The sequence below is a fragment of the Amblyraja radiata genome, chromosome 15 (assembly GCF_010909765.2).
Source record: "Amblyraja radiata isolate CabotCenter1 chromosome 15, sAmbRad1.1.pri, whole genome shotgun sequence".
Classification (NCBI taxonomy): domain Eukaryota; kingdom Metazoa; phylum Chordata; class Chondrichthyes; order Rajiformes; family Rajidae; genus Amblyraja; species Amblyraja radiata.
In genome coordinates this window covers 29,576,819-29,602,213 of record NC_045970.1, presented here as the reverse complement: position 1 = coordinate 29,602,213, position 25,395 = coordinate 29,576,819, and the positions used below count along the sequence as shown (strand labels likewise).

Sequence of the window (25,395 nt, the reverse complement as noted above, 5' to 3'; positions counted from 1 at the left end):
AATGGTGGCATGAAGTTGAAAGGCACTATTTACTGCAAATGGTGGCTTGGGTGTGGCTTGAAGTTGAAAGCACTACTTACTGCAAATGGTGGCTTGGGAGCTTTGGTTTGAAGTTGAAAGGCACTATTTACTGCAAATGGTGGCTTGGGAGCTTTGGCTTGAAGTTGAAAGGCACTATTACTGCAAATGGTGGTTTGGTTGCTTTGGCTTGAAGTTGAAAGGCACTACTTACTGCAAATGGTGGCTTGGCTGTGGCTTGAAGTTGAAAGACACCACTTACTGCAAATGGTGGCATGAAGTTGAAAGGCACTACTTAATGCAAATGGTGGCTTGGTTGCTTTGGCTTGAAGTTGAAAGGCACTACTTACTGCAAATGGTCGCTTGGTTGCTTTGGCTTGAAGTTGAAAGGCACTACTTCCTGCAAATAATGACTTGGGAGTGTGGCTTGAAGTTGAAAGGCACTACTTACTGCAAATTGTTGCTTGGGTGCTTTGGCATTAAGGTGAAAGGCACTACCTACTGCAAATGGTGGCATGAGGTTGAAAGGCACTACTTACTGCAAATGGTGGCTTGGGTGCTTTGGCTTGAAGTTGAAAGGCACTACTTACTGCAAATGGTGGCTTGGTTGCTTTGGCTTGAAGTTGAAAAGCACCTCTTACTGCTAATGGTGGCTTGGGTGTGGCTTGAAGTTGAAAGGCACTACTTACTGCAAATGGTGGATTGGGTTCAATGGCTTGAAGTTAAAAGGCATTACTTACTACAAATGGTGGTGTGCGTGCATTGGCTTGAAGTTGAAAGGCACTACTTACTGCAAATGGTGGCTTGGGTGCTTTGGCTTGAGGTTGAAAGGCACTACTTACTGCAAATGGTGGCTTGGGTGCTTTGGCTTGAAGTTAAAAGGCACTACTGCAAATGCACTTACTTCCTGTTTGCACTGTATATTGATTTTAGATAAAACGCTACCACTTACGGCTGTGATTTTTGGCCATCTTACTCAATCCCCCTCCGCTGAGCAGGTGCAGAGAATTCTTCCCATCAATGAAAAATAAAAGTGTTATTAGTTTTTTTTTAAATGTTGAGAATCTCTCTCCTGTCAATCACGCCATGAAAGCCACACCTTTTCCGGTGGGGGGGGGGGGGGGGGGGGGTTATAAAACCCAGAAGTGTGGGTGTGGCTCAGTCTCTGCATGATGGGGGAGGGAGAGGTCCTGACTCTGTCTGAGCTGTGAATCAACTGAACACACTGAATGTCTTCTGAAGTGTGAGTTTGGTGTTTTGTGTGGTTTTATGGTGGTTTCACCCTGCATGAAATGCTATGAAGCTGCATTTGAATTTGGTGGCCTTGCACCCTGCTTGAAATGGAATAAAACTGCACTTGAATTTGGTGACATTGCACCCTGCTTGAAGTGGAATGAAACTGCACTTGAATTTGGCAGCATTGCATCCTGCTTGAAGTGGTATGAAACTGCACTGAATTTGGTGGCCTTGCACCCTGCTGAAAGTGGTATGAAACTGCACTTGAATTTGGTGGCCTTGGATCCAGCTTGAAGTGGTATGAAATTGCACTTGAATTTGGTGGCCTTGCACCCTGCTTGAAATGGTAGGAACATGGATTTGAATTTGGTGGCCTTGCACCCAGCTTGAAATGGAATTTCAAGGAGTAGTCATGAGTCAACTGCCAGCCCACTAGCCGTGAGTGAGCTGCCAGCAGATCAGGCTTGAGGGACTGAGCTGCCACCCCAAGAACCCATACCAGCGCTCCAGAAAGCCCCCCCCCCCCCCACTGGCCACCAATATTGGAATTGGTGGAGAGGTGGAATATTTCATCGGGGGACAAGCCCTCCGGTGTGAACATGGGACCCAATCTTAGTCTAGTTTCTCATAAGAGTGAATTTAATAATTAGCTAGGAGGCAAGAAAAATGAATACAACAGCATTTATTTCACGTTAAACAAACTTTTTTTCTCTCACTGCAGCAAAGAATGTGATTTGAGCAGTAAATTAAATAAATTGATTGTTTAATTATTCATTTATAACTACTGTGAATGGAAAATAAACTAACAGCACTTTAAGTTCACTTTTGTGCACAATATCCATATTTTATGTCTCAAATTATTGGTGTTGTCTCTTTCCAATGTGCTTTTGTTACATTTGATAAATCAGATTCAGATGCACACCACGGTTAAGTTTGGGACTTGTTATTCTGTGGATGGTTGTCCTGTGATAGCTTCTGAAAAGACACAATACAACATTTTTGCAGTGTCTTTTCTGGTTTTATGCTTGTTATTCTCTTGTTCAGCAACATTAATCATTCCCACTGGTAGACCTCATAGACCAAATGACCTAGAGCAGATTACCGTCTGATATCTTATTGAATGATAACTAAACCCATGTGCCACCACATGCTTTCTTGCACGATTACAGAAAGGAGACTGAAATATATTTTGGTGCCACCATGCAAGAACACAACACAAAAGCCTTATGTGTTGAATAATGAATGAAAATCATTAGTTTGATCATGACATGATGAAAATGAGATGGGATTTCTATTATTATAGAAGCTATGTTTTGTATGTAATATGACCGATAAGAGAATTTGAGCTATGGCTTGATCAAGGATACCATTGCTTGCATGTAAATGTGATGGTCACAAGTGAGGCAGTTCATCATTATCTGGACAGGGTATTGTTGGGTACCGTCATATCTCAGCACTGTTACTATTGGTATGACCATAATTCGATTAATTTTAAGATATTATGGAAAACAATTGGATTGCTCCTCAAGTTACAGTATTAAATCGGGGGAAAGACTGATTTAAAGGCATTAGACAGGAACTCGCAAAACTCAAATTTCACTGTACCTTAAATGGTACATGTGACAATAAACTGACCTTGAAACCTTGAAAAGTTGATTGGTAGTGGCTGTTTGCATGTAAAGGGTTGCAAGGCTTTCAAAAGTAAGATAGGAGAGCTCACAATCTGTAGGCTCCTGTTAAAGTACAGGGCAAAGCCAGCAAGATTAAGGAACCTTCGTTGAAGACAGTTATAAAGATCTGATTTGGAACAAAGAGGCAGATCTTCGATATAGGAAGCTGGAAGTTCATTCTATGGCTGATGTGATCACCATGGCATTGAAATTTAAAAGCAATGGTTTATTTGTTAGAATAGATCAGAGCAAGTCTTACATAATGTAAAGCTGGAGAGAGGAGATGGATGTGGGGTACAGGATGGAGGGGAAAGATGGGGGAATAAAAAATAAATGGGGTCTCGGAGATGGAAGATTAGCGTACCAAGGTAGGGAAAGAAGCAGAGTAGCTGGGGTAGGGAAATGGTGGGAGTAGTGTGTGTATCAGGGTTAGGGAGCATGGGGCACGAGAGAAGGAGTATATTACTTGAAATTGAAGAATTCAATGTTCATACTTTTGGGTTGTAAGTTACCCAAGAGGAATAAGAGGTTTCCTCCTGTTTGCGTGTGGCTTGGTCTGGCGATGGAGGAGGCCATGGATCGAAAGGTTCTCATAGGAATGGGAAGGGAAGTTAAAACGGTTATCAACCAAGAGCTCTAGCAGCCTTGGTAGACAGAACTAGGTCTCGTTGATGTGCAGGAGGCCACATCAGGTTGGAAGACGTATACATGGACCTCAGTTTCACCTGCTCAGGATGCTGGGGTCCCTGGGTGGAAGTGAGAGAGATGTAGGGACAGGATTACATCTGTAGTTGCAGGGGAAACCACCTGTGGAGGGGGCAGGTTAGATAGGAAGGGATGAGCAAATCAACGAGTTTTGGAAGGGGTCACGTAGATGTAAAGATGGTGGGATCACGTTCAAGATGGCAGAAATTCTGGAGAATGACGTGTTGGATGCAGAGGCTGGTGGGTGAAAGGTCAGGAGCAGGGGAACTCTATCCTTCTTCTATTTTGGGGGAGGGGCACAAGAGCACAAATGAGGGCTACATCAAAATAAATGGGGAGAGAAACACATTCACTGAAGTGAACATCTCAGTTGTCTTTAGTTTAGTTTAGTTTAGAGATACAGTGTGGAAACAGGCTCTTCGGCGCACCGAATAGCGATCCCCGCACACTAACACTATCCTACACAAATTAGGGACAATTTTACACATATACCAAGCCAATTAACGTACAAACCTGTAAATCTTTGGAGTGTGGGAGGAAACCGAAGATCTCAGAAAAAACCCAGCAGTAACGCGGAGAAGGTACAAACTCCGTACCGAAAGCACCCGTAATCGGGGTTGAACCCGGGTCTCGGGCACTGCAATCGCTGTAAGGCAGCAACTCTACCGCTGCATCACCATGCCGCCCTTGTCCTTGAGGGAAAAGCTTTATCTTGTTAGCAGATGCAGTGGAGATGGAGGAAATGAGATTAAGGGATGGTGTCCTTGCGAGAGGCAGGGTGAGAGGAGGTGGAGTCAAGGCAAATGTGGGAGTCAATGGATTTATAGTGGGCATCAGTCGATAGTCTCTTCCCTGTGATGGAGACAGTTCGAAAAAGGGAACGGAGGTATAAGAGATAATCCAGGTGAATTTGAGGGCAGGGTGGAAGTTAGAAGTAAAGTTGATGAAATCAATGAGCTCTAGATGGGTGCAAGAGGCAGTTCTATTACAGTCGTTAATACAGCGAAGAAAGAATTGGGAAATGTTACCAGGCACTTTCGGAACAGCATGAATATTTAAAAAAAAGGCACTAGTGCCCTTTGACTTGAAGAAAATGAGATGAGTCAAAAGAGATCATGTGATAGGAGCAGAATTAGGCCATTCGGCCCATCATGTCTACTCCGCCATTCAATCATGGCTGATCTATCTCTCCCTCCTAACCCCATTGTCCTGCCTTTTCCCCATAACCTTTGACACCAGTACTAATCAAGAATCTACCCATCTCTGTCTTAAATATATCCACTGACTTGGCTTCCACAGCCTTCTGCGGCAAAGAATTCCACAGAATCACCGCCCTCTCACTAAATAAATTCCTCCTCATCTCCATGATCTCAAGATGTTAAGAGTGAGACCAAGTACCGCCAGGCAGAGGAGAGTGTTAGTTGAGGGGAACCGATTGGATTGTTTATATATTTATTTAAACACTAAAGACAAAATAATATGATATGGTTACATTTAAACTGAAACAAATCTTTTAAAACTACATTAACATTCTTTACCATCTGCAGGAACTGTATCTCTGTCCGGAGGGTCTCATACAGATTCTCCAAATCATCACCTTTGTGTAATTCCAATTCTTTCTTTAACCTGAAATAGAAATGTTCTTCACACATAAACATGTCTTTCTAAATTTAGAGGTTTGTATATCTACATGTTGGTAACAAGATTATAAAATTTCTCAGCAAGATTCTATACCTCTCAAAAATACTAATAGCCCTGTCCCATGGTACGAGTTCATTCCAAGAGCTCTCCTGAATTAAAAAAAAAAATCAAACTCGTGGTAAGCACGGAGAATGAACGTAGCGGGTACGTCGGAGCTCGGGGACGTCTCTTAGCGGCTCGTAACGCTAACGGCGGGTACTCGGGAAGACTCGATAACGGCAGGTAAGCACGGGAAGATTCGTGAAGATTTTTCAACATGTTGAAAAGTGTCCACGAGAGCCCAGAGTACCGACGAGTGGCCATTACCGTAATTCTCCGAGTTCGAATCGGGGCAAACTCGGGAGAACTCTTGGAATGAACTTGTACCGTAGGACAGGGCTATAACGTGTCCAAACCATATTGCGAAAGATATAGTTAAGATGTGAAATAATAGTCCAGTATATCCAGTAAAGGCCAAAGTACTGGTGTTAAGTGTTGACTTCAAACAAAGGTTTAGCAACTGATATAATAACTTTCCATTTTCCCACTATCTGCTGATGCATGCAACATTTCAATGGGATCTCCAGTGCTTGCAATTGTGATGTTACCAAATTGTTGTAACGGTCAATTACAGTAACAAGCTCTCATATCATATCGACAATTGTAAACCGAGTGGTAAATCTATATGGGATATATGATTATGTCTTGAATTTGTAACAGAGAAAGCCTGTGAAAATATTCCTGAAGAACAATTTGGAAAATTATTTCTTATTTTTTTAAACCAATAAAATAACCTGGCAATGATAAATGTAAATAATGTCAAGTTTAAAGTTTCCATCCATTTTAAGAAAAACATGTCAGGCTTTTAAAATGCTCATTTAGATAACTGATCAATCCCATTTGTTTGAAGGATGCACTAGTCAGTGGCACGTGAAGAATTGATGAAAGCGGCTATAGGTGTAAAAGCATGGGTAAAACCGGAACAACAAACAATTTTGTTTGCAATTGCAATAAAGAAAATGAAAAAAAGGTCAAAATAGTTAAGGCAAAGCTCTAACATGTGTATATTACTGATTTTGATTATTTGTATCCTATTGATGACCAAAAGGATATTTGGACCTCTTGTGCTAGGCTGTAAACTGTTGATCTATATGCATCTTCATGATTTCCCATGACAGCAGTAGAAAGAGCTGCAAACGCTGCACCCTGTGGGAATTGGGCTGAATCACTGATTGATTCCTGCACTCAAGAATGCATTTGTTTAACTCCCAATATCACTGTCAACTTTATAAATTAACTAGGCCAAGTCGGACCCGTTAGGCCCCATTCCCCCAACGCAATTATCCACCACTCACCTGTTCCTCCAACGCAACCTGTTTCCACCACGCACCCGTTCCCCCAACGTAACCAGTTCTCCCAATGCAATATTCCACCACTCACCCATAGCCCCTATGGGAGGCCTGGTCCCCCAATGCAACCCGTTCCCCAAAGTAAGATTCCACCACTCACCCGTTCCACCAACACAACCTGGTCCCCCAGTTATAGAATAATTCCAGATTTTCAGGATGCATTTGCTGGACCATTCCAGAATGAATTGCCTATTTATTATCTGCCCTCCAAAGTCTCCAACCTTATCATTCCCCAGCCCCGCACTACCCGGTTTTATCTTCTCTCCAAAATCCGTAAACAGAACTGCCCTGGCAGACTCATTGTTCCTGCTTGCTCCTGTCCCACTGAATTAATTTCCATATACCTCAACTTCATCCTATCCCCCATGGTCCAATACCTCCCTACCTATGTCCAAGACACCTCACACGCCCTTCGTCTTTTCTATTACTTCCATTTTCCTGGCCTCCACTCCCTCAACTTTACTATGGATGTTCAGTCACTCTACACCTCCATCCCCCACCAGGATGGTCTTAAAGCCCTCCGTTTCTTCCTTGACTGCAGAACCAGCCAATTTTCCTCTACCAACACTCTCCCACTCCTAGCAGAGCTGGTCCTTACTCTGAACAACTTCTCCTTCAACTCCTCCCACTTCCTCCAAATCCTAGGGGTAGCTATGGGCACTCATATGTGTCCCAGCTATGCCTGCCTCTTTGTGGTGTTCGTCAAACAATCCCTGTTCCATTTGCACACTGGCCCTATCCAAACTCTACCTCTGCTACATGGACAACTGCATCGGTGCTACCTCCTGCACCCATGCAGAACTCACTGATTTCATTAACTTTACTACTAATTTCCATCCTGCACTCAAATTCACTTGGACCATCTCAGACATCTCCCTACTGTTTCTTGATTTCACCGTCTCCATCACAGGAGACAGACTTTTGAATGGAATCTATTATAAACCCACTGACCCCCGCAGCTATCTAGACTACACTTCTTCCTACCCTACTTCTTGTAAAGACTCTATCCCCTACTCCCAATACCTCAGACTACGCCGCATCTGCGCCCAAGATGAGGTGTTCCATACCAGGACATCGGAGATGTCCTCATTCTTTAAAGAACGGGGGTTCCTCTCTTCCATCATAGATGAGACCCTCACTAGAATCTCCTCTATATCCTGCAACTCCGCTCTAGCTTCCCCTCCCCCCAGTCACAACAAGGTCAGAGTCCCCCTATTCCTCACTTTCCACACCATCAGCCGCCGAATACAGCACATAATCCTCCGACATTTTAGCCACCTCCAATGGGATTCACCACTAGCCACATCTTCCCATCTCCACCCCTTTCCGCATAGACCGTCTTCATTTTATCCCTAAAGCATAACGGTTGCCAAAAGAGCTTTGAAAAGAAACAACTTAATCCCCAATCTGTCAAATTCCCAGACATACTGTTAACAGCTAGAATTAATGGGGCTGATGATTTCCTAATCTTGAAAGTTGAAAAATGCACAAATGTGAAAATGTTCTAATGATGATCTAAAAGAGGTTAAATTATGCTATAAATGGGATAACTAACTAATGGCTTAGTTAGAGAGGGGAGGAGGAGGACGGGGGGGTAGAGGAGGGGGAGAGGAGGAGGGGGGGAGAGGAGGAGGAGGGGGTGGGGAGAGGAGGAGGGGGGAGAGGAGGAGATGGGGGGGAGAGGAGGAGATGGGGGGGAGAGGAGGAGATGGGGGGAGAGGAGGAGATGGGGGGAGAGGAGGAGATGGGGGGGGGAGAGGAGGAGATGGGGGTGGAGAGGAGGAGATGGGGGTGGAGAGGAGGTGATGGGGGGGGGGAGAGGAGGAGATGGGGGGGGAGAGGAAGGGGGGAGAGGTGGAAGGGGGAGAGGAGGAGGGGAGCGGGGCAGGCGACCGGGTGTCAACTGGCGGCTTCAATCCAGAGCCGGACTTGCTCGTTTTTTGAATAACGGGGGGGAGGAGGGGATCTCAATACTTTCTGAATGCACTGTGTGTTGTGGAAGATACAGTGCTCTCCCTAATGTTTGGGACAAAGACCCATCATTTATTTATTTGCCTTTGTACTTCACAATTTGAGATTTGCAATAGAAAAAAAAAAATCACATGTGGTTAAAGTGCACATTGTCAGATTTTATTAAGGCGTAGTTTTATACATTTTTGTTTCTCCATGTAGAAATTACAGCTGTGTTTATACATAGTCCCCCCCATTTCAGGGCACTATAATGTTTGGGACACATGGCTTCACAGGTGTTTGTAATTGCTCAGGTGTGTTTAAATGCCTCCTTACTGCAGGTATAAGAGAGCTCTCAGCACGTAGTCTTTCCTCCAGTCTTTCCATCACCTTTGGAAACTTTTATCGCTGTTTATCAACACGAGGACCAAAGTTGTGCCAATGATGTCAAAGAAGCCATTATGAGACTGAGAAGCAAGAATAAAACTGTTAGAGACATCAGCCAAACATTAGGCTTACCAAAATCAACCGTTTGGAACATCATTAAGAAGAAAGAGAGCACTGGTGAGCTTACTAATTGCAAAAGGACTAGCAGGCCATGGAAGCCCTCCACAGCTGATGACAGAGGAATTCTCTCTATAATAAAGAAAAATCCCCCAAACACCTGTCCGACTGATCAGAAACACTCTTCAGGAGTCAGGTGTGGATTTGTCAATGACCACTGTCTGCAGAAGACCTCATGAACATACAGAGGCTACACTGCAAGATGCAAACCACTTTGCCAAGAAGTACTCAAAAGAGCAACCACAGTTCTGGAAAAAGGACTTGTGGACAGATGAGACGAAGATTAACTTCTATCAGCAAGAGCAAAGTATGGAGAAGAGAAGGAACTGCCCAAGATCCAAAGCATACCACCTCATCTGTGAAACACAGTGGTGGGGGTGTTATGGCCTGGGCATGTATGGCTGCCGAAGGAACTGGCTCATTTATCGTCATTGATGATACAACTACTGATGGTAGTAGCATAATGAATAGGTATGTTGCAAAGCCTACCTGAAGATCGCTGAAAATCTGTCCCAGCGCGATTTTGGCGCCGTTTAGAGGGGGGCGGGTTTAAAACGCGATTTTCCCTAGGCTGTTCAAATCGAGGTTTTTCAGCCTAGTTAATTATTAACGAAAAATCGCTGGAAGATTCCGTAGCTGGAGCTATTTTTAGTTTTAAGGGTTTTCTTTACTTGTTATAGTAGGTTAAAAATTAACCTCTAAACCCGAGACCGCCGACAATGGGTCGGATCTCATACAGGGGAAAACAGAAGGTAGGCTGTTTATTTTTACGTTAAAAAGGGCTTCTTAAGATCCCTTTATACAAAGTTTAATGTTGCGAGTAGCTAATTTGGGCCCCATTATATCCCGCAGTATTTTTCTGGGCATTTGAGGGCACAAATCTACCGCAATGTGAACGTTCTAAACCAGTGCGTTCACAGGATCCCACTAGAAAGCTGATTTAAATGGACTTTAATTTACAGCAATTGAACACTAAATTCCTTCCATTTGGCCTATAAATTAATGTAAATGAGATTTAAAAATCATGTTTTATTGTGAATTATTTGTGAATATTATTTGGACACTTAAGCTATTTAAAAATGTTAATCATTTATTAAGAAATGGATAGATGTTTAGATCTAGTAATTGAAGTTTGAAATTAGCTACAATTGGGTAATTAACTAATTATATGCTTTAATTTCAGGTCATCCAAGTAAGATTATTTTATATTTGTTTCAGAATGCTTCAATCTATGATAACTGAAAGTTTCATTCAGTTCTCTTAATTTTCAAGAAAGTTATGGGCTTTTTTGTTATGTCCATAGAAAATCAATAGGGAACAAGATGCTAATTTCCGAGTATGAAAATGGCCATAACTTTTTAAATACTTGAGATATGAAAGTGAATTAGGTGTCAAATTAAACTTCTTTTTATGCTTTATCTGATGGAATAAATTGCAGACTTGATTTTTAAAATCTCAAAATTATGTAACATTGCTATAATGAATTCTGAAGTGTATAGACATATCCTATCTGCTCAAGTTCAAACAAATGCCTCAAAACTCATTGGACGGCTGTTCCTTCTACAGCAAAACAATGATCCCAAACATACTGCTGAAGCAACAAAATAATTTTTCAATGATAAAAAATTATCAATTCTTGAGTGGCCAAGTCAATTACCTGATCGGAACCCAATTGAGCATGCATTTTATATGCTGAAGAGAAAACTGAAGGGGACTAGTCCCCAAAACATGCATACACTAAAGGGCCTATCCCACTTGCTCGACCATGACTGCCGGCACCCATCATGGGTCGTTGAAAATTTTCAACGTTGAAAATTCAGCGGCGACCAGAAAGACGTTACAACTGTTTGGGTGACTAGGAGACCTCTCATGACCATACAGGCGACCCCTGGCGACGTGTCGCAGGGTGTCACCAGGGGGCGGCAGTCGCCGAAAAGTTCGCGTAATTGGGACAGGCCCTTAAAGATGTCTGCAATACAGGCCTGGCACAACATCACCAGAGAAGACACCCAGCAACTGATGATGTCCATAAATCGCAGACTTCAAGCAGTCATTGCATGCAAAGGATATGCAACAAAATAATGAACATGACTACTTTCATTTACATGATATCGCCGTGTGTCCCAAACATTATGGTTCCCTGAAATGGGGGGAACTATGTATAAATACTGCTGTAATTTCTACATGGTGAACCAAAATGTATAAAAATGGTATTTATTAAAATCTGACAATGTGCACTTTAACCATATGTGATGCTTTCTATTGCAAATCTCAAATTGTGGAGTACAGAGGCAAATAAATAAATGATGGGTCTTTGTCCTAAACATTATGGAGGACACTGTAGTAAGTGAATTAATCACGTCCTCTTATATGAGAAATTTCCTGAAATTTCTAATCGAAATCCTAAAATGCCTTACAAAACACAATGGATCCATAAAACCTCTGATACAAAATTAAGACAGAACAGTAATGGCATCTCAAACAGCAATACCCTTTTGTGGAACAGCTTCATGCCAAGAATGAAAACAAAATAATGTAATAATCTATCAATGGGTAAAGAAAACTAACAATTTACTTGTTACAAGATTAGGACACTCTTATATTAGATGGAAATCCATCATGTTAGCAAAGGAAGGAACAATAAACAAATCTATGGAAAAAACTATAACATACATAATTAAAACCAAATGGGCATACCGTAAAAACTCATCGTCTGTCTGTGGTTTTTGGCATATTTTTAATCTTTCTGCTTCCAAAAGCTTTGTGTTAAAAGCTACTCTAGTAATCTCATCTTCAAGACCTGAAAAATAAAAAAATTTTCATCTTTATTGACAAGCCAGTAAATGATCAAAAGTTAAATAAAGTAGAACTCAAATGCCTTTGTAACCTTGAAATCAGTTGAAAATAAAATAAATTAAGAACTACAATGCTCTAGACTGAAACAGACATTTCACTCAGCCTGTGATACTATTCACTTCAAATATAACCTGCTCAATCACTCCTGATTAGACTGGACTATGTTTTGTCCTTTCATACCCAAACCTATTGGAATATGTGAGAGACTAATCACTATCAGCTCTTCAGGTCTATTTTATATTCATCAGTTATAAATCATAAATCATAGTAGAAAGATAATGATGGCTGATCTATCTTTCCCGCTCAACTCCATTGTACCAACTTAAACAATAACTCAATTATGTTGACTTACTGAAACTAAATCCAAAATTATTTTGGACTTTTGCAATACCAGCCCTCTACTGCTGGAGTTTGCAACACTAACCTTTATATGTAACACGTTAAATGGACGATTCATACCAAAATCTCCAAAGAATACAATACAATACCGTTTATTGTCATTTGAACCTCAAATGAAGTTCAAACAAAATTTGGTTTCTGCAGTCATACAACAAGAAAAGAACCAAGACACACACCAACACAATTTACACAAACATCCATCACAGTGAATCTCCTCCTCACTGTGATGGAAGGCAAAGTCTTGTCTCTCCCCTGCTCTCCATTCTTCTCCCGATGTCAAAGCCCCCGACGGGCGCTGGCAAGTCCTGCGGCCATTAAGGCCGCGCCAGGCGCTGCAAGGCCCTGCCCGGGTCTTGATGTTGGAGGCCCCACTCCGGGTGGCCTTCAACCCCGCAACTCGAGCGGGAGAAGTTGCCGTTGCGGGAGCTCCAAAAAGCGGTCTCCCACCAGGGACCTGCGAGCTCCCGATGTCACCGACCACCGGACCTGCGGCTGGAGCCTCCGAAGCTCCGGAGTCGGGCCGCAGCAACGCGCCACCACAGCTCTCCACGCTCCAAAGCCGGCCAGCTGGTAAGTCCACAGGCTCCGCGACTGGAGCTCCCAGGTCATTCCGGCTGCAGGCAACTCCAGTGTTCCAAAATCTCCAAACAAACTCTTACACAAGCTATAAGAAGATGTGATTATATTGGATTATATTGAACCACCATCTCCTCTGGCAGCAAGTTCCAGATGCCAACTAATGTCTCTGCAAAAGACTTTCCAGTCAAATCCTCTTTAAATCTTCTTTATCTCTCAACTTAAATCTACGCTATCCTGTTTTTAAAACAGAAGGAGGCAAAGTATATTTTTGGGGGGGATACCAAAGACATGGCATGTAAAGTTATTGCAGATAATATATATATTATAAATTTGATTTGTCGGATTCAAACATGGAGTAAAACATAGAAACATATTATAATACAGCACAGTAACAGGCCCTACCGTCTATGATGTCTTTGTCGAGCATGATACCTAGTTAAAACTAATCCCATCTGTCTTTCTGTTCTCTATATTCCTCTATTCACCGCATAATCATATGTCTCTTAAAAGTCACTCTTATACCTGCACCACCATCATTACTGCCAGTGTGTTCCAGGCACCTAAGCACATAACAATCTACCTCACTGTAGCACTTATACTTTTTAATCTGAACTTTCTTGGTTACTGTAACAATATATTCTGCACCATATTAATTTTCTCTTTTGCGCTACCTGTTGTACTCGCATATAATATGATTTGCCTGAAGGTTTTTCACTATATGGCAGCATATATGATAATAATAAACCAAAACCTGGCAGGCAACAGAGGGATCTTGTGCAGGCGGTTAGGGTGAGTTTAGTTTAGCAACACAGCCGGCAGACAATGTGCGTTGAAGGATCTACTTCTGTGCTGTACGGTTATACATATGCAGAGCTGCCAAGTTTTGTCAGAGCATTTCAGTATTCTAGTAACTGGCTTAGTTAGAGGGGGGGGGGGGTAGAGGAGGGGGGGGGGGGGGGGGGTAGAGGAGGGGGGAAGAGGAGGGGGGAGAGAAAGGGGGATTTTTCTCCCTCCTTCCTTTTTTCTAGAATTTTTTCCCTCCTTCCTTTTTTCTCCCTCCCTCTCTCTGCTTCTCCCTCTCTCCTTCTCCCTTCCTGTACAGTCTGTGACCCATAGCGCTGTGGCCATAGCGCAATGTGTGAAGGCAACAGTGCTCCAGCTGGTAACGCTATAGTTAGAACCCATGGTGCTGTTCGTTTAAATTCCCATGCGCTAAACTGACAGCGCTGTTTAAATCTGTAGCAGGACAAGACAGATCAAAGCTTACAAAAATAATCATCCAGATCTTGAAATTTAAAATACTAATAGATTTAATCTGCTATAATTTTTAGAGTTACAGTATGACTTTTTTTGTATGACAAGTATGACAATAATCCTTGCATTATTTAAGCAGCACGATGAAACAGGAAGTTGGGCCGATTTTAAAAAAATCCCTATTTTACAAAGCAAATCCGTACATCCGTATTCTTATCGCATTTCCGTACAAAATACGGAAATTCCGTACTACTTGGCAGCTCTACATATGTATAAAACTGAGAGAACTGTTTGTTCATCAATTTTAAGTTACTGGTAAATATGAAAACACAATATAGTATTCAATTGGCATGAAACCGTGTAATTTGTTCTGAAGTTGCAGAAGTTCTCCTTTTAAATCATTTTTCTGTTGTTGGAGAACATTTAGCTGAATATTTTTCTGTTCCATGTTTTTCATATCTGTAAGCACATAATTCATGATAATTAAAAAAAAAATTTGATTAATATTATTTGAATAATTATTTGCTGTGTATTTTATATTGAGAACTTTGGAAAGATTTCACTTGATATATACATTTAAGAAAAATTAAGATATCAAATTTGCTATGTGACGTTGCATCATTTTCAGCAATAAGTTCCCATTACAGCCAAATAACACATGCTGACAATATCTTGTGCAGCAATACCATCTTGTGCTTGTTTCCTTCCAAAATGTCAACTTTCCTGACTTCATCTTGTCAGTTGCTGTATTCATGGTCATTTGTTTAGATTGTTTAGAATACAGGTAAACAGACCTGTATTCATGGTCATTTGTTTAGATTGTCCTTTATGCAAGTAAGTGGCAACCACAAGCATTTTGAAATTCAGAAAGTCAAAGGACAAGCCAAAAGGTGCAAAATTGATATAATAAACATTTTGGAGGAAGGCAAGCAGCATTGGTACTAGGAAATAGGTTCACGGATGTGACTAGTAGAACAGAAAAAAAGGCACACTCGTCTGTTGTTACAAATCAGTTTTATTGGCACAAGACAAAACAAAAATAATACTTATCTCGGTAAGAGCGGGGGCCCATCTTACAGCAACACACCTCCCTCTCTCTTCGACCTCCGTCCGTGGCGCTGATCGTAACCCAGCCCGTTGGTGAATCCCTCTTGTCAAGAACACATCAGATTTATTGGCAAGAGAGAGGACAAAAAGAATGTCTTGGTATGCGCGCGGTTCCGTTTTACAGCAGCATACCTCTCTCTCTCTCTCTCTGCCTCTGTGCTGATCGCGATTCAGCCCGTCGATGAACCCCTCTTGTACATAAACTAACTTATGGCTTCCTGGTGCCTGCCTTTATACAGGTAAGAAATCAGCCGTTGAATTAACCGCCAGTAAGTCCTGGCCAATAGCGCTGTTTCCAAATTCAAACTATAACCAATGGCAGGAGACTGCATCCAAGGGAAGACCCCTACCCCTTTGGGAACTTAGCGCTATCAGCTGCAGACGGGCATGTAAAGCAATACACACAGCGCTACAGACTTGGCGCGCAAAGCAATACGCGCAGCGCTACAGACTTGGCGCGCAAAGGTAATACACACAGCGCTGCCGGTTTGTCACTCAAAGGTTTAAACAGAGCGCTGTTGGCTTAGCGCATGGAAATTTAAACAAAGCGTGTTGGCTGCAGCCCTATGGGTTCTAAATATAGCGCTACCAGCTGCAGTGCTATGGGCCTTAAACATAGAGCTATGGCCACAGCACTATGGGTCACAGACTGGTCGGGCAAATTTCTCGAATTCCTCCCCTCGAACAGTCTAGTTACTGCCACATCCGGCCCGCAGGCATTACCTCGTTACATCAGACCCACAGGCTGGAGTAAAGTCCCTGCGGTCGTGATGCCAATCAGCATATACAACGTCGTAATATTATGGCCAACAAGATTGTCCCAATGGTCAGTCCCCAGTGTACCTCTGTTGTCCTCCATCCTCCCGAGGGATTGCAGTCGTGGCACTGTTCTCTGACCCTTCGAATCTTCTCTATGGCTTCCTAGATGTGGTCAGCGAGGTTGGTGATGTTCTCTTTTACCCCACTCAGGGTCAAACCAGTCACCGAGTCTGCATGATCACGCTTGGTACAAATTAACTTGTTTTGTCGGAGGTCCCAAACCTTAATGCCGTCATCAATACCACCAGAGATAATCTGATTGCTTCTGTCATTAAACATTGCTGCCAGTACTTGGTACATGTTTTGAAACGTATGGATTGTGGCCTTCTTCCGAATGTCCCGTAGCTTCACTATTTCGTCGTTGCTTCCTGTACAGACCAACTATGGTCCCCATCTCTTGATTTTTTCACACATTTCACTGTCCCACTGCTACAGTTTTGTCTGTTGTTGCTGGAAATAACATGCTGTCATCTGTGTTATAATGCAATTCCATCACTGCTCCACTGTGATCTTCCAATGTAGCATAATTATCGTAGTCGCCATATATATATATTCCAAAACAATACGAGTCGATCAAATCCTGCAAATGCCAGTGTTGATCCATTCGCGTGAAATTTACAACAGTAAACTTTTCCATTGTGACACGTTAAAAGCATAAGAGGAGCTTGAAGATTCGAGGTTCTTGGTCCCACCTGCAGCACACCGACAATAGACAATAGGTGCAGGAGTAGGCTATTCGGCCCTTAGAGCCATTCACTGTGATCATAGCTGATCATCCACAAACAGTACCCTGTTCCCGCCTTCTCCCATATCCGTTATAATTAAGAGCTCTATCTAACTCTCTCTTGAAAGCCTCCAGAGAATTGGCCTCCACTGCCTTCTGAGGCAGAGAATTCCACAGATTCACAACTCTCTGTGTGAAAAAGTTCTTCCTCATCTCCGTTCTAAATAGCTTACCCCTTATTCTTAAACCTGATTCTGGACTCTCCCAACGTCGGCTTCCTACCTCTAGCATGTCCAAACCCTTAATAATCTTATATGTTTCAATAAGATCCCCTCTCATCCTTCTATATTCCAGACTATACAAGCCCAGCCGCTCCATTCTATCAACATATGACAGTCCCGCCACCCCGGGAATTAACCTTGCGAACCTACACTGCAGTCCCTCAATAGCAAGATGTCGTTCCTCAAATTTGGAGACCAAAACTGCACACAATACTCCAGGTGTGGTCTCACTAGGGCCCTGACTCAGCCCGTCGGTGAACCCCTCTCGTACATAAATTAACTTCTGGCTTCCTGGCACCTGCCTTTATACAGGTAGGAAATCAGCCATTGAAATAACCGCTGGTAAGTACTGGCCAATAGCACTGCTCCCAAATTCAAACTATAACCAATGGCAGGGGACTGCATCTGAGCGACTTCCCCCCCCCCCCCCCTTTGTGAACAAAGCGGCATCATTCGCAGATTGGCGCGTAAAGCAATACACATCGTTACAGACTTGGCACGTAAAGGTAATACACACAGCGCTGCCGGTTTAGCGCGTGGGAATTTAAACAAAGCGCTGTCAACTGCAGCGTTATGGGTTCTAAATATAGTGCTTCTGGCCACAGGACTATGGGATTTCAACATAGCGCTATGGGCTTTAAACATAGTGCTATGGGTCACAGACTGTTCGGGCACATACTGGCAACTTTCCTGACTTCATCTTGTCAGTTGCCAAATACAGACCTGTATTCATGGCCATTTGTTTAGATTGTCCTTTATGCAAGTAAGTAAGTGGCAAACATTTTGAAATTCAGAAAGTCAAAGGTCAAGCCAAGCCAGTTACCCCGGCAGGGAACTAAATATTCTGGGCTACATAACATCATATAAGAAGTAGAAGACCTGTTGCTAAAGGATGACATCTCCACAATATTGAGAAATGAATTTGACAAGAAATTCAAGATGTAGAATCAATATAATTGTGAGGGTAAGATATAACAAGTGAAAGAGATCACTAATGGAAGAGTAGCTACATTGCACTATGATGTATCTAGAAACAATGAGGGCCTCTACGAAATGGGCAGAAATAATTATGGGCGTCTTCAAGCAGATTAAATAAATCAAACTGGCAAAAGAGGTCTACAGGATGAGTTCCTGGAATTAATTCAAGACAGTTTCTAAATATAATGCATTGTGGAACCAACCAGGAAATGAGATATTTAGATCTGCTTATGTGTAATGAGGCAGAATTATTTAATGATCTTATTGTAATGGATTCTCTGGCAAAAATAATCACAGTTGAAGGAATTGTTTGAGAGACAGAAACTTGTTGACGATAACAGTTTCAGATCTAAAAGGAAAGTATAAAGGCATACATAGCTAAAATGGACTTGGAAAGTAAGGGCCTGTCCCATTTAGGTTATTTTTTAGGCGACTACAGGCGAGTAGGCTGTCGCCACATGGTCGCCGGGGTGTATGGTCGTGAGTAGTCTCCTCAGTCGCCCAAAGAGTCGTTGCTTCTTTCTGGTCGCCACTGGATTTTCAACATGTTCAAACATTTTCGGCGACAGTGGGTTGACGCCAATGAGCGTAGCTTGACTTCTCCTGACGTAGGTTGTTGCCAGGTGACGTAGGTTATTGCCGGTGCCGACTTCAGTGAATTCCATTGGCGACTACCTACGTCAACAGGCGACAGGTACAAGCGACTGAATTGTCTTCAGTTGTCACCGACAGGGTCGTAGGTTGTCGTGGGTGGACGTAGGTTGACTTCGGTTGTCGCCTGTGTGGTCGTAGGTTGTCGTAGGTGTGGTCGTAGGTGGACGTCCTAATGACTCGCCGGTTGTCAGTAGCTTGCCGTCGACTAGGTGGTAGGTTGTTGTAGCTTGTCGTAGACATTGTCGTAGTTTTGTCGGCGACCTGCTACAACTATAACAGTCGCTGGCAGTCGCTTAAAAAATCTCCTGTGGGACAGGCCATAATGAAGTAAATAAACAGAGGGAGACATTTAAGAGTATATTGTGCAATTCCCAACAAAGATTTATTCCATTACAAAAATAGAAAAATAGTGTTACAAGGATTAGTAGTAAGCAAGAACATTGGGATAATTTTTGGAAACCAGCAAAGGGTGACGATAAAAGAGTGAAAATAGATTATGACATAAACTTGGAATTAATATAAAAATAGATGGTAAGAGATGCTGCAAGAGTATAAAACAAGCTAATGTGTTGGTTGCTTAGAGGATGCAATGATGGGAAATAAGGAAATTGTAGAGACTGAACAAATATTTTTTATCTCTCTTCATGTAAGGAGACACTAAAAGCATTCTAATAGTATTGAAAAATCAGAGGCGCATTCTAATAGTATTGAAAAAAGAAGATGGTAGAAATTTTAAATATTTATTAATACTAAAGAAAAGTTCAGGCAAACTAAGGGGACTAATGGTAAAATGCCTTGATGACTAGGATCTTCAACGAGGCAGCTGCAGATATTGTAAACACATTGTTTGCGATCTTCCAAAATCCAGTCATTATGCATGGAAACAGACCTTTTAATCCAATACATCTAAGCCGCCCAAGATGCCCATCTTATCTAGTAACATTTGCCAGTGTTCGCCCCATATCCCTCCAAACCTTTTCTAAGCATGGACCAGTCTAAATGTCTTTCACAATATTACAATTATTCTCAACCACTCCCTCAGCTTGTTCCATATACCTACCACTCTCTGTGTGAAAATGTTGCCCCTCGTGTTTCTATTACCTCTTACCTTAAACCTATGCCCAATTTGCTCAAACTCAGTCTCTAGATATAGACACAAAAAGCTGGGGCAGACGGAGGTGCGCACAATGTTCCTAGTGAGTGTGACGGGCAACTAGAATATCGTCCAGGTAAATAAAGAGAAAGTCCAGGCCGCGACTCACTGTGTCCATCAGGCGCTGAAATGCCTGCGCGGCATTCTTCAGGCCGAAAGGCACCCACAGGAATTCGAAAAGCCCGAAAGGAGTAATAATAGCCGTCTTGGGCATTCAGGGCGTACCGGGATCTGATGGGAGCCCCGCATCAGGTCGACTTTAAAGAAGAAATGGGCGCAGGCTAGATGGGCAGAAAACTCTTGAATATGCAGGATTGGGTACCGGACTGCGATTATGTCGTTATTGAGGCGGTGATAATCCCCGCAAGGCCGGCAGACACCGGAAGCCTTAGGCACCATGTGAAGGGAAGACACCCACGGACTGTTAGAGTGCCGTACAATCCCCTAGGCCTCCATTTGTCGGAACTCCACCTTGGTGATCCGGAGCTTATCGGGAGGAAGTCGGCGCGCCCGTGCATGGAGCGGGGGGCCCGAGGTGAGGATGTGATGCTCCACATCGTGCTTGGGGCTCGGCGAATGGAATTGTGAGGTCAGAATGTGCGGGAATTCTGCCAGTATTTGAGCGTAAATATTGTCCACAGAAGACTGCGTGGCGTAGCGGATGCTCTGGGGCGTAAGATCGTCTCCATCGTGGCAGCATGAACGAGATGTTATCCCCGCATATCCACTAACGGGGATTGGGCCCGGAGGAAATCTGCGCCCAGCAATGGTTGGGAAATGCCGGCCACCGTAAAGGTCCAGGTAAAATGGCATGGTCCAAAGATGAGTGGGATCGTGCAAACTCCATATGTCCATATGGAGCTGACGTTGACAGAATGAGTGTCCACCCCTGACGGGGGTGAAACACTAACCTCCGTGCCCATATCAACCAGGAACCGTCGTCCTGAGTGTTGATCCCACGCGTAGAGGCGATGTTTCAGGCCGACAGCGACTACTGGCGGCCGGCCCTGGCATTTCCCGGATACGAGCAGGGCAGGTGGCACTGACGGGCTGCGGGTCCCCGGCGCTGGTGGTAGTAACACCACTTCCCCTTACCGGGGTCGTTCGGGACAGGCGGCGCAGCTGAACTCCCGGTGGACGCAGGGCCTGGTTTCTGTACCCTCCAGGGCACCGCCGATACTCGATCGATCGAGCCACAGCGCGTCCGCATGCTCCGCTAGCAGCAGGGGGGTCTGCAAAATCCTCACCGGCAAACATCAGGCGGATGTCGTCTGGCATCTGCTCCAAAAAGGTGTGCTCAAAAAGCAGGCAGGGCCGATGCCTGTCCATGAGGGTGAGCATCTTGCTCATGAGCTCCGACGGCTTGCGATTGATGAAGCTGCCCAAATGCATGAGCGGTCCCAGCGGCTGAGCCCAAAGGTCTGCAAGAGCAGCACTTTAAGGCCCTCATATTTGTCCTGATCCGGCAACGCGCATGGGTAAGGGACCAGGCGACCGGCCGTCTCCTGATCCAATCCTGATGCACCTATTTTCTATGTTTCTATTGATTCTTCCTACTGACCAGTGTCCGCCGCCATGGCCGACTCCCTGCACCTCCTTTCCGGTTCCCGGTCTTCGGGGCGTGCAGGGGCCGGGTTCAGCCGCTTTTCTATCCCGGTTGCACAGCGGGCGAGCCAGGCCTGCTGATGGGATATGGCTGGGGTTCGCCGGGACCTTCTGCATTTTGTGGTACTGGTTCACTCTTCCATCTCCATCAATACCACCTCCCATTGTTAAAAGCACCTTTCTATGCAACTGCAGGAGCATAAACTAAGTGCTAGAGGAACTCAGCAGCCCCGATCGCATTTGTGGAGGGAAATGGACAGATGATATTTTAGGTAGTTTCACATCTATTGCACTTAATGCTTTCAAAGAGGCCTATTTTACATTGGCGAGGCCAAGCGTGGACAAGACTTGAAATATACTGAATACCTGCACTCTGTCCACCTCTTGGATCTCCCAATTACTAGTTATTTTGATTCCCCTTTTCATACCAACCTTTCTGTCCTTGGCCTCCTCCACTGCCAAAGTGAGGCCAAAAGCAAATTGGAAGAACAGCGTCTTACATTCTGCTTGGGCAGCCTACAACTCAAAAGCATGAACAGTGAATTCTCCAATTTTATCTACCATTCCCCCTGCCCTTCTCATATACTTCGTTTCCCATCCCCACCACGCGCATACCTCCAGTTTATTGCCCCTCCTCCATCCACTTATCCTCTACTTTGGCTCCCCTATTTTCCTTACCGCAACTACTTACCTTCAATGGACAATGGTCTGAAGAAGGGTCTCGACCCGAAACGTCACCTATTCCTTCGCTCCATAAATGCAGCCACACCCGCTGAGTTTCTCCAGCATTTTTGTCTACCTTCAATGGACAATCCCTCTGGTTCTACATTTCATTCCTTGTCTTCTTTCCTTATCAAATTCCAGCCTTTTGCTGTCTCTACCTATCTGCCAGTCAGTCCATCAATTTGAAGAAGTGTTCCAAACCAAATCATCTGTGCATTTCCCTGCACAGATGGTGTCTTGCTTGCTTAGTTTCTCCAGCACATTTTTTAAACATTCACTTTCTTTCTCCATCCCACTTCCACTCCTATCTCTATGTCTAGCCTCCTACACTCATACAATGGAATTTAAGACTAGCCCAAGAAAAATTGGACACAGTGCAGTTTACAGGACTAAGCATTTAATTCAAAAACTCAGATAATCAGCTAATCTAGCATGACAACTAATTTTCAGTTTTGAAACGCATCTCTCTTCTTTAGGTACTTTCAAATGTCATTGTTCATTCTATGGTCTGAAGAAATGGTGCTTTTAATGTTCTCTCTATTCAGTGGCCCTTCCTTAACACCTTAAAACTGGCTATATCTAACTTTTCCGATTTCTGATGAAAAGATATTGACTTGAAACAATAACTATCATTGCTTTTCACGGATAGAGCCTCGGCTTTTAATAATTCCAGCGCTTTTGAGTTTATTTCATATTGTTCAATGAATGCTAACGCAAGATTTGCAGAAAGGCAGGTGACGTGAAAGGACTACATTTATTTATGGGTTGCTGAATATTATGGTTATAGTCTCAATTTAGGACCAAAATAACCAATTAAACAAAAGCATCAGATTTCAAAGACATTTCATATTTTAGTATCCTCTGGCTGAATTGTAAACACAAAGTATTGACTTTTGTTAATTCTCTGAACCTTAACCTGAAGAACCAGGATATTAAATTTATTTTTCAAATTAAACAATACAAACATATGAAATATGACTAAAAATATAACTTACCATTCTGCAGATATTTAGCTTCTGTTTCTAAGTCAAATATTTCTGACTTGGCATTTACTTCAATTGTTATTATTCTGTTGCTCAATAGGTCATATGCAGCATTGAATTCTGATATTTCTTTAACAAATGTTTTCCTTTCCTCTGTGTTTTTTCTTTTCTTCTCCTCCTTAAAAGAGAAACAACATGCTGTTGGATATTTTTCTGATTAGTGAGATGATAAATTGCAATTCCATTAATGATAAAATCATAATAAATATTTTTTCATCATCCTGTTCCTTCATAGAAACATAGAAATTAGGTGCAGGAGTAGGCCATTCGGCCCTTCGAGCCTGCACCGCCATTCAATATGATCATGGCTGATCATCCAACTCAGTATCCTGTACCTGCCTTCTCTCCATACCCTCTGATCCCCTTAGCCACAAGGGCCACATCTAACTCCCTCTTAAATATAGCCAATGAACTGGCCTCGACTACCCTCTGTGGCAGGGAGTTCCAGAGATTCACCACTCTCTGTGTGAAAAAAGTTCTTCTCATCTCGGTTTTAAAGGATTTCCCCCTTATCCTTAAGCTGTGACCCCTTGTCCTGGACTTCCCCAACATCGGGAGCAATCTTCCTGCATCTAGCCTGTCCAACCCCTTAAGAATTTTGTAAGTTTCTATAAGATCCCCTCTCAATCTCCTAAATTCTAGAGAGTATAAACCAAGTCTATCCAGTCTTTCTTCATAAGACAGTCCTGACATCCCAGGAATCAGTCTGGTGAACCTTCTCTGCACTCCCTCTAGGGCAATAATGTCCTTCCTCAGATTTGGAGACCAAAACTGTACGCAACACTTCATATTTCTGCTTCACATCTATTCAAACCACAGTTCAATGATGAAGGAATCAGATCATATTCTGATCTTTCAATCTGGATTTCAGGCAAAACAATGCTTGAAATGTTTTAATTTTGACTTCCGGTGGCGCCATTGAGCACTAAGGCGCGGCATTGAGCTCCTCTCCCGCAAAAATCGCTAAAAAGCCGTTTTTTAAGACAGTGCCGATTTTTAAAAAACTCACCAGAGCTGCTTGGCGTCACGTAAGGGTGACGTCATCAGAAGGTGACGTGAAAATCGGGACTTTAATTGTAAAAATCGGGAGTTTTAAATGAGCAGAGAAAAAAGCTCACGAGAACCTAAGAAGAGCACCATAAGTCTCCAGCTCGAGGAAGTTTTCGATACTCTGCAAACGACAGAAGGCTCATAAGAAGAAGAATCTTACAGCCAAGGATCTCTGCTTGAAATGGCTACAAAAGGAGACAAGAAGGAGAATGAGGTAAAGCAAATGCTTTTAGATATGACTGCTACAATCAATTCTACACTGGGAAAGATGCAGAGTATGGAGTCTAATATGGAGAGTAATAAGCAGAGTATGGAGACTAATATGGAGAGAATTTTTCAAAAAATTGATAATGCTTGTGGTGAGTTAAAGGAGCTGAAGAAGGAGTTTGATAAAAAATTAAAGTCAGAGTGTGCTAGAATCGAAAATGACTATAATAAGAAATTTACTGATGTAAATGATGATATGGGAAAGCTGGATGAGCTAATGGAAGAGATGGAGAATGAGATAAAAGAGATGGTCACGGAAATAAAGAGTTTGAAAAAAATCACAGAAAGCTGAAGAGGAAAAACTTGTATGAATGACTGACAAGTGTCTGGACTTGGAAGCAAGATCTAGAAGGCAGAATTTGAGAATTCTTGGAGTAAGAGAAGGACGAGAGGGACATGAATCTCAAACATGTACTTTCGTTACTGACTTACTCAAAGATATTTTTGAACTGCCGGAAGAACCAAGAATAGATGTCGCTCACCGAGTTGGACGTGTGTCAAGAGGGACAAATGCTTCTCCAAGACAGATAATTGTGAAATTCCTTGATATCTCTTCAGTGGAATTTATATTGAAAAAGATTACCCATGGGGAGAATCTGACATATCGTGGGGATAATATTCAATTTTTCCATGATTACCCCCCGGAGGTCGTCCGGAGAAGGAACTTGTTT

The 25,395-nt window shown here is 43.0% G+C and overlaps 1 protein-coding gene across 1 annotated transcript in view; it reads right to left on the bottom strand.

Annotated features, from left to right (window-relative positions):
- Positions 1-1,918: 1,918 nt before the first annotated feature.
- Positions 1,919-25,395, bottom strand: part of ccdc172 (coiled-coil domain containing 172) — a 58,559-nt gene continuing 35,082 nt past the window's right edge. Inside the window, exons 3-7 of the mRNA XM_033033946.1 lie at positions 23,360-23,525; positions 14,678-14,779; positions 11,930-12,032; positions 5,168-5,255; positions 1,919-2,229 (exon numbers count right to left, since the gene is read on the bottom strand). Of these exons, the coding sequence (XP_032889837.1) occupies positions 2,182-2,229; positions 5,168-5,255; positions 11,930-12,032; positions 14,678-14,779; positions 23,360-23,525 (507 nt within the window). The 3' untranslated portion in view covers positions 1,919-2,181. The remainder of the gene's footprint in view (positions 2,230-5,167; positions 5,256-11,929; positions 12,033-14,677; positions 14,780-23,359; positions 23,526-25,395) is intronic.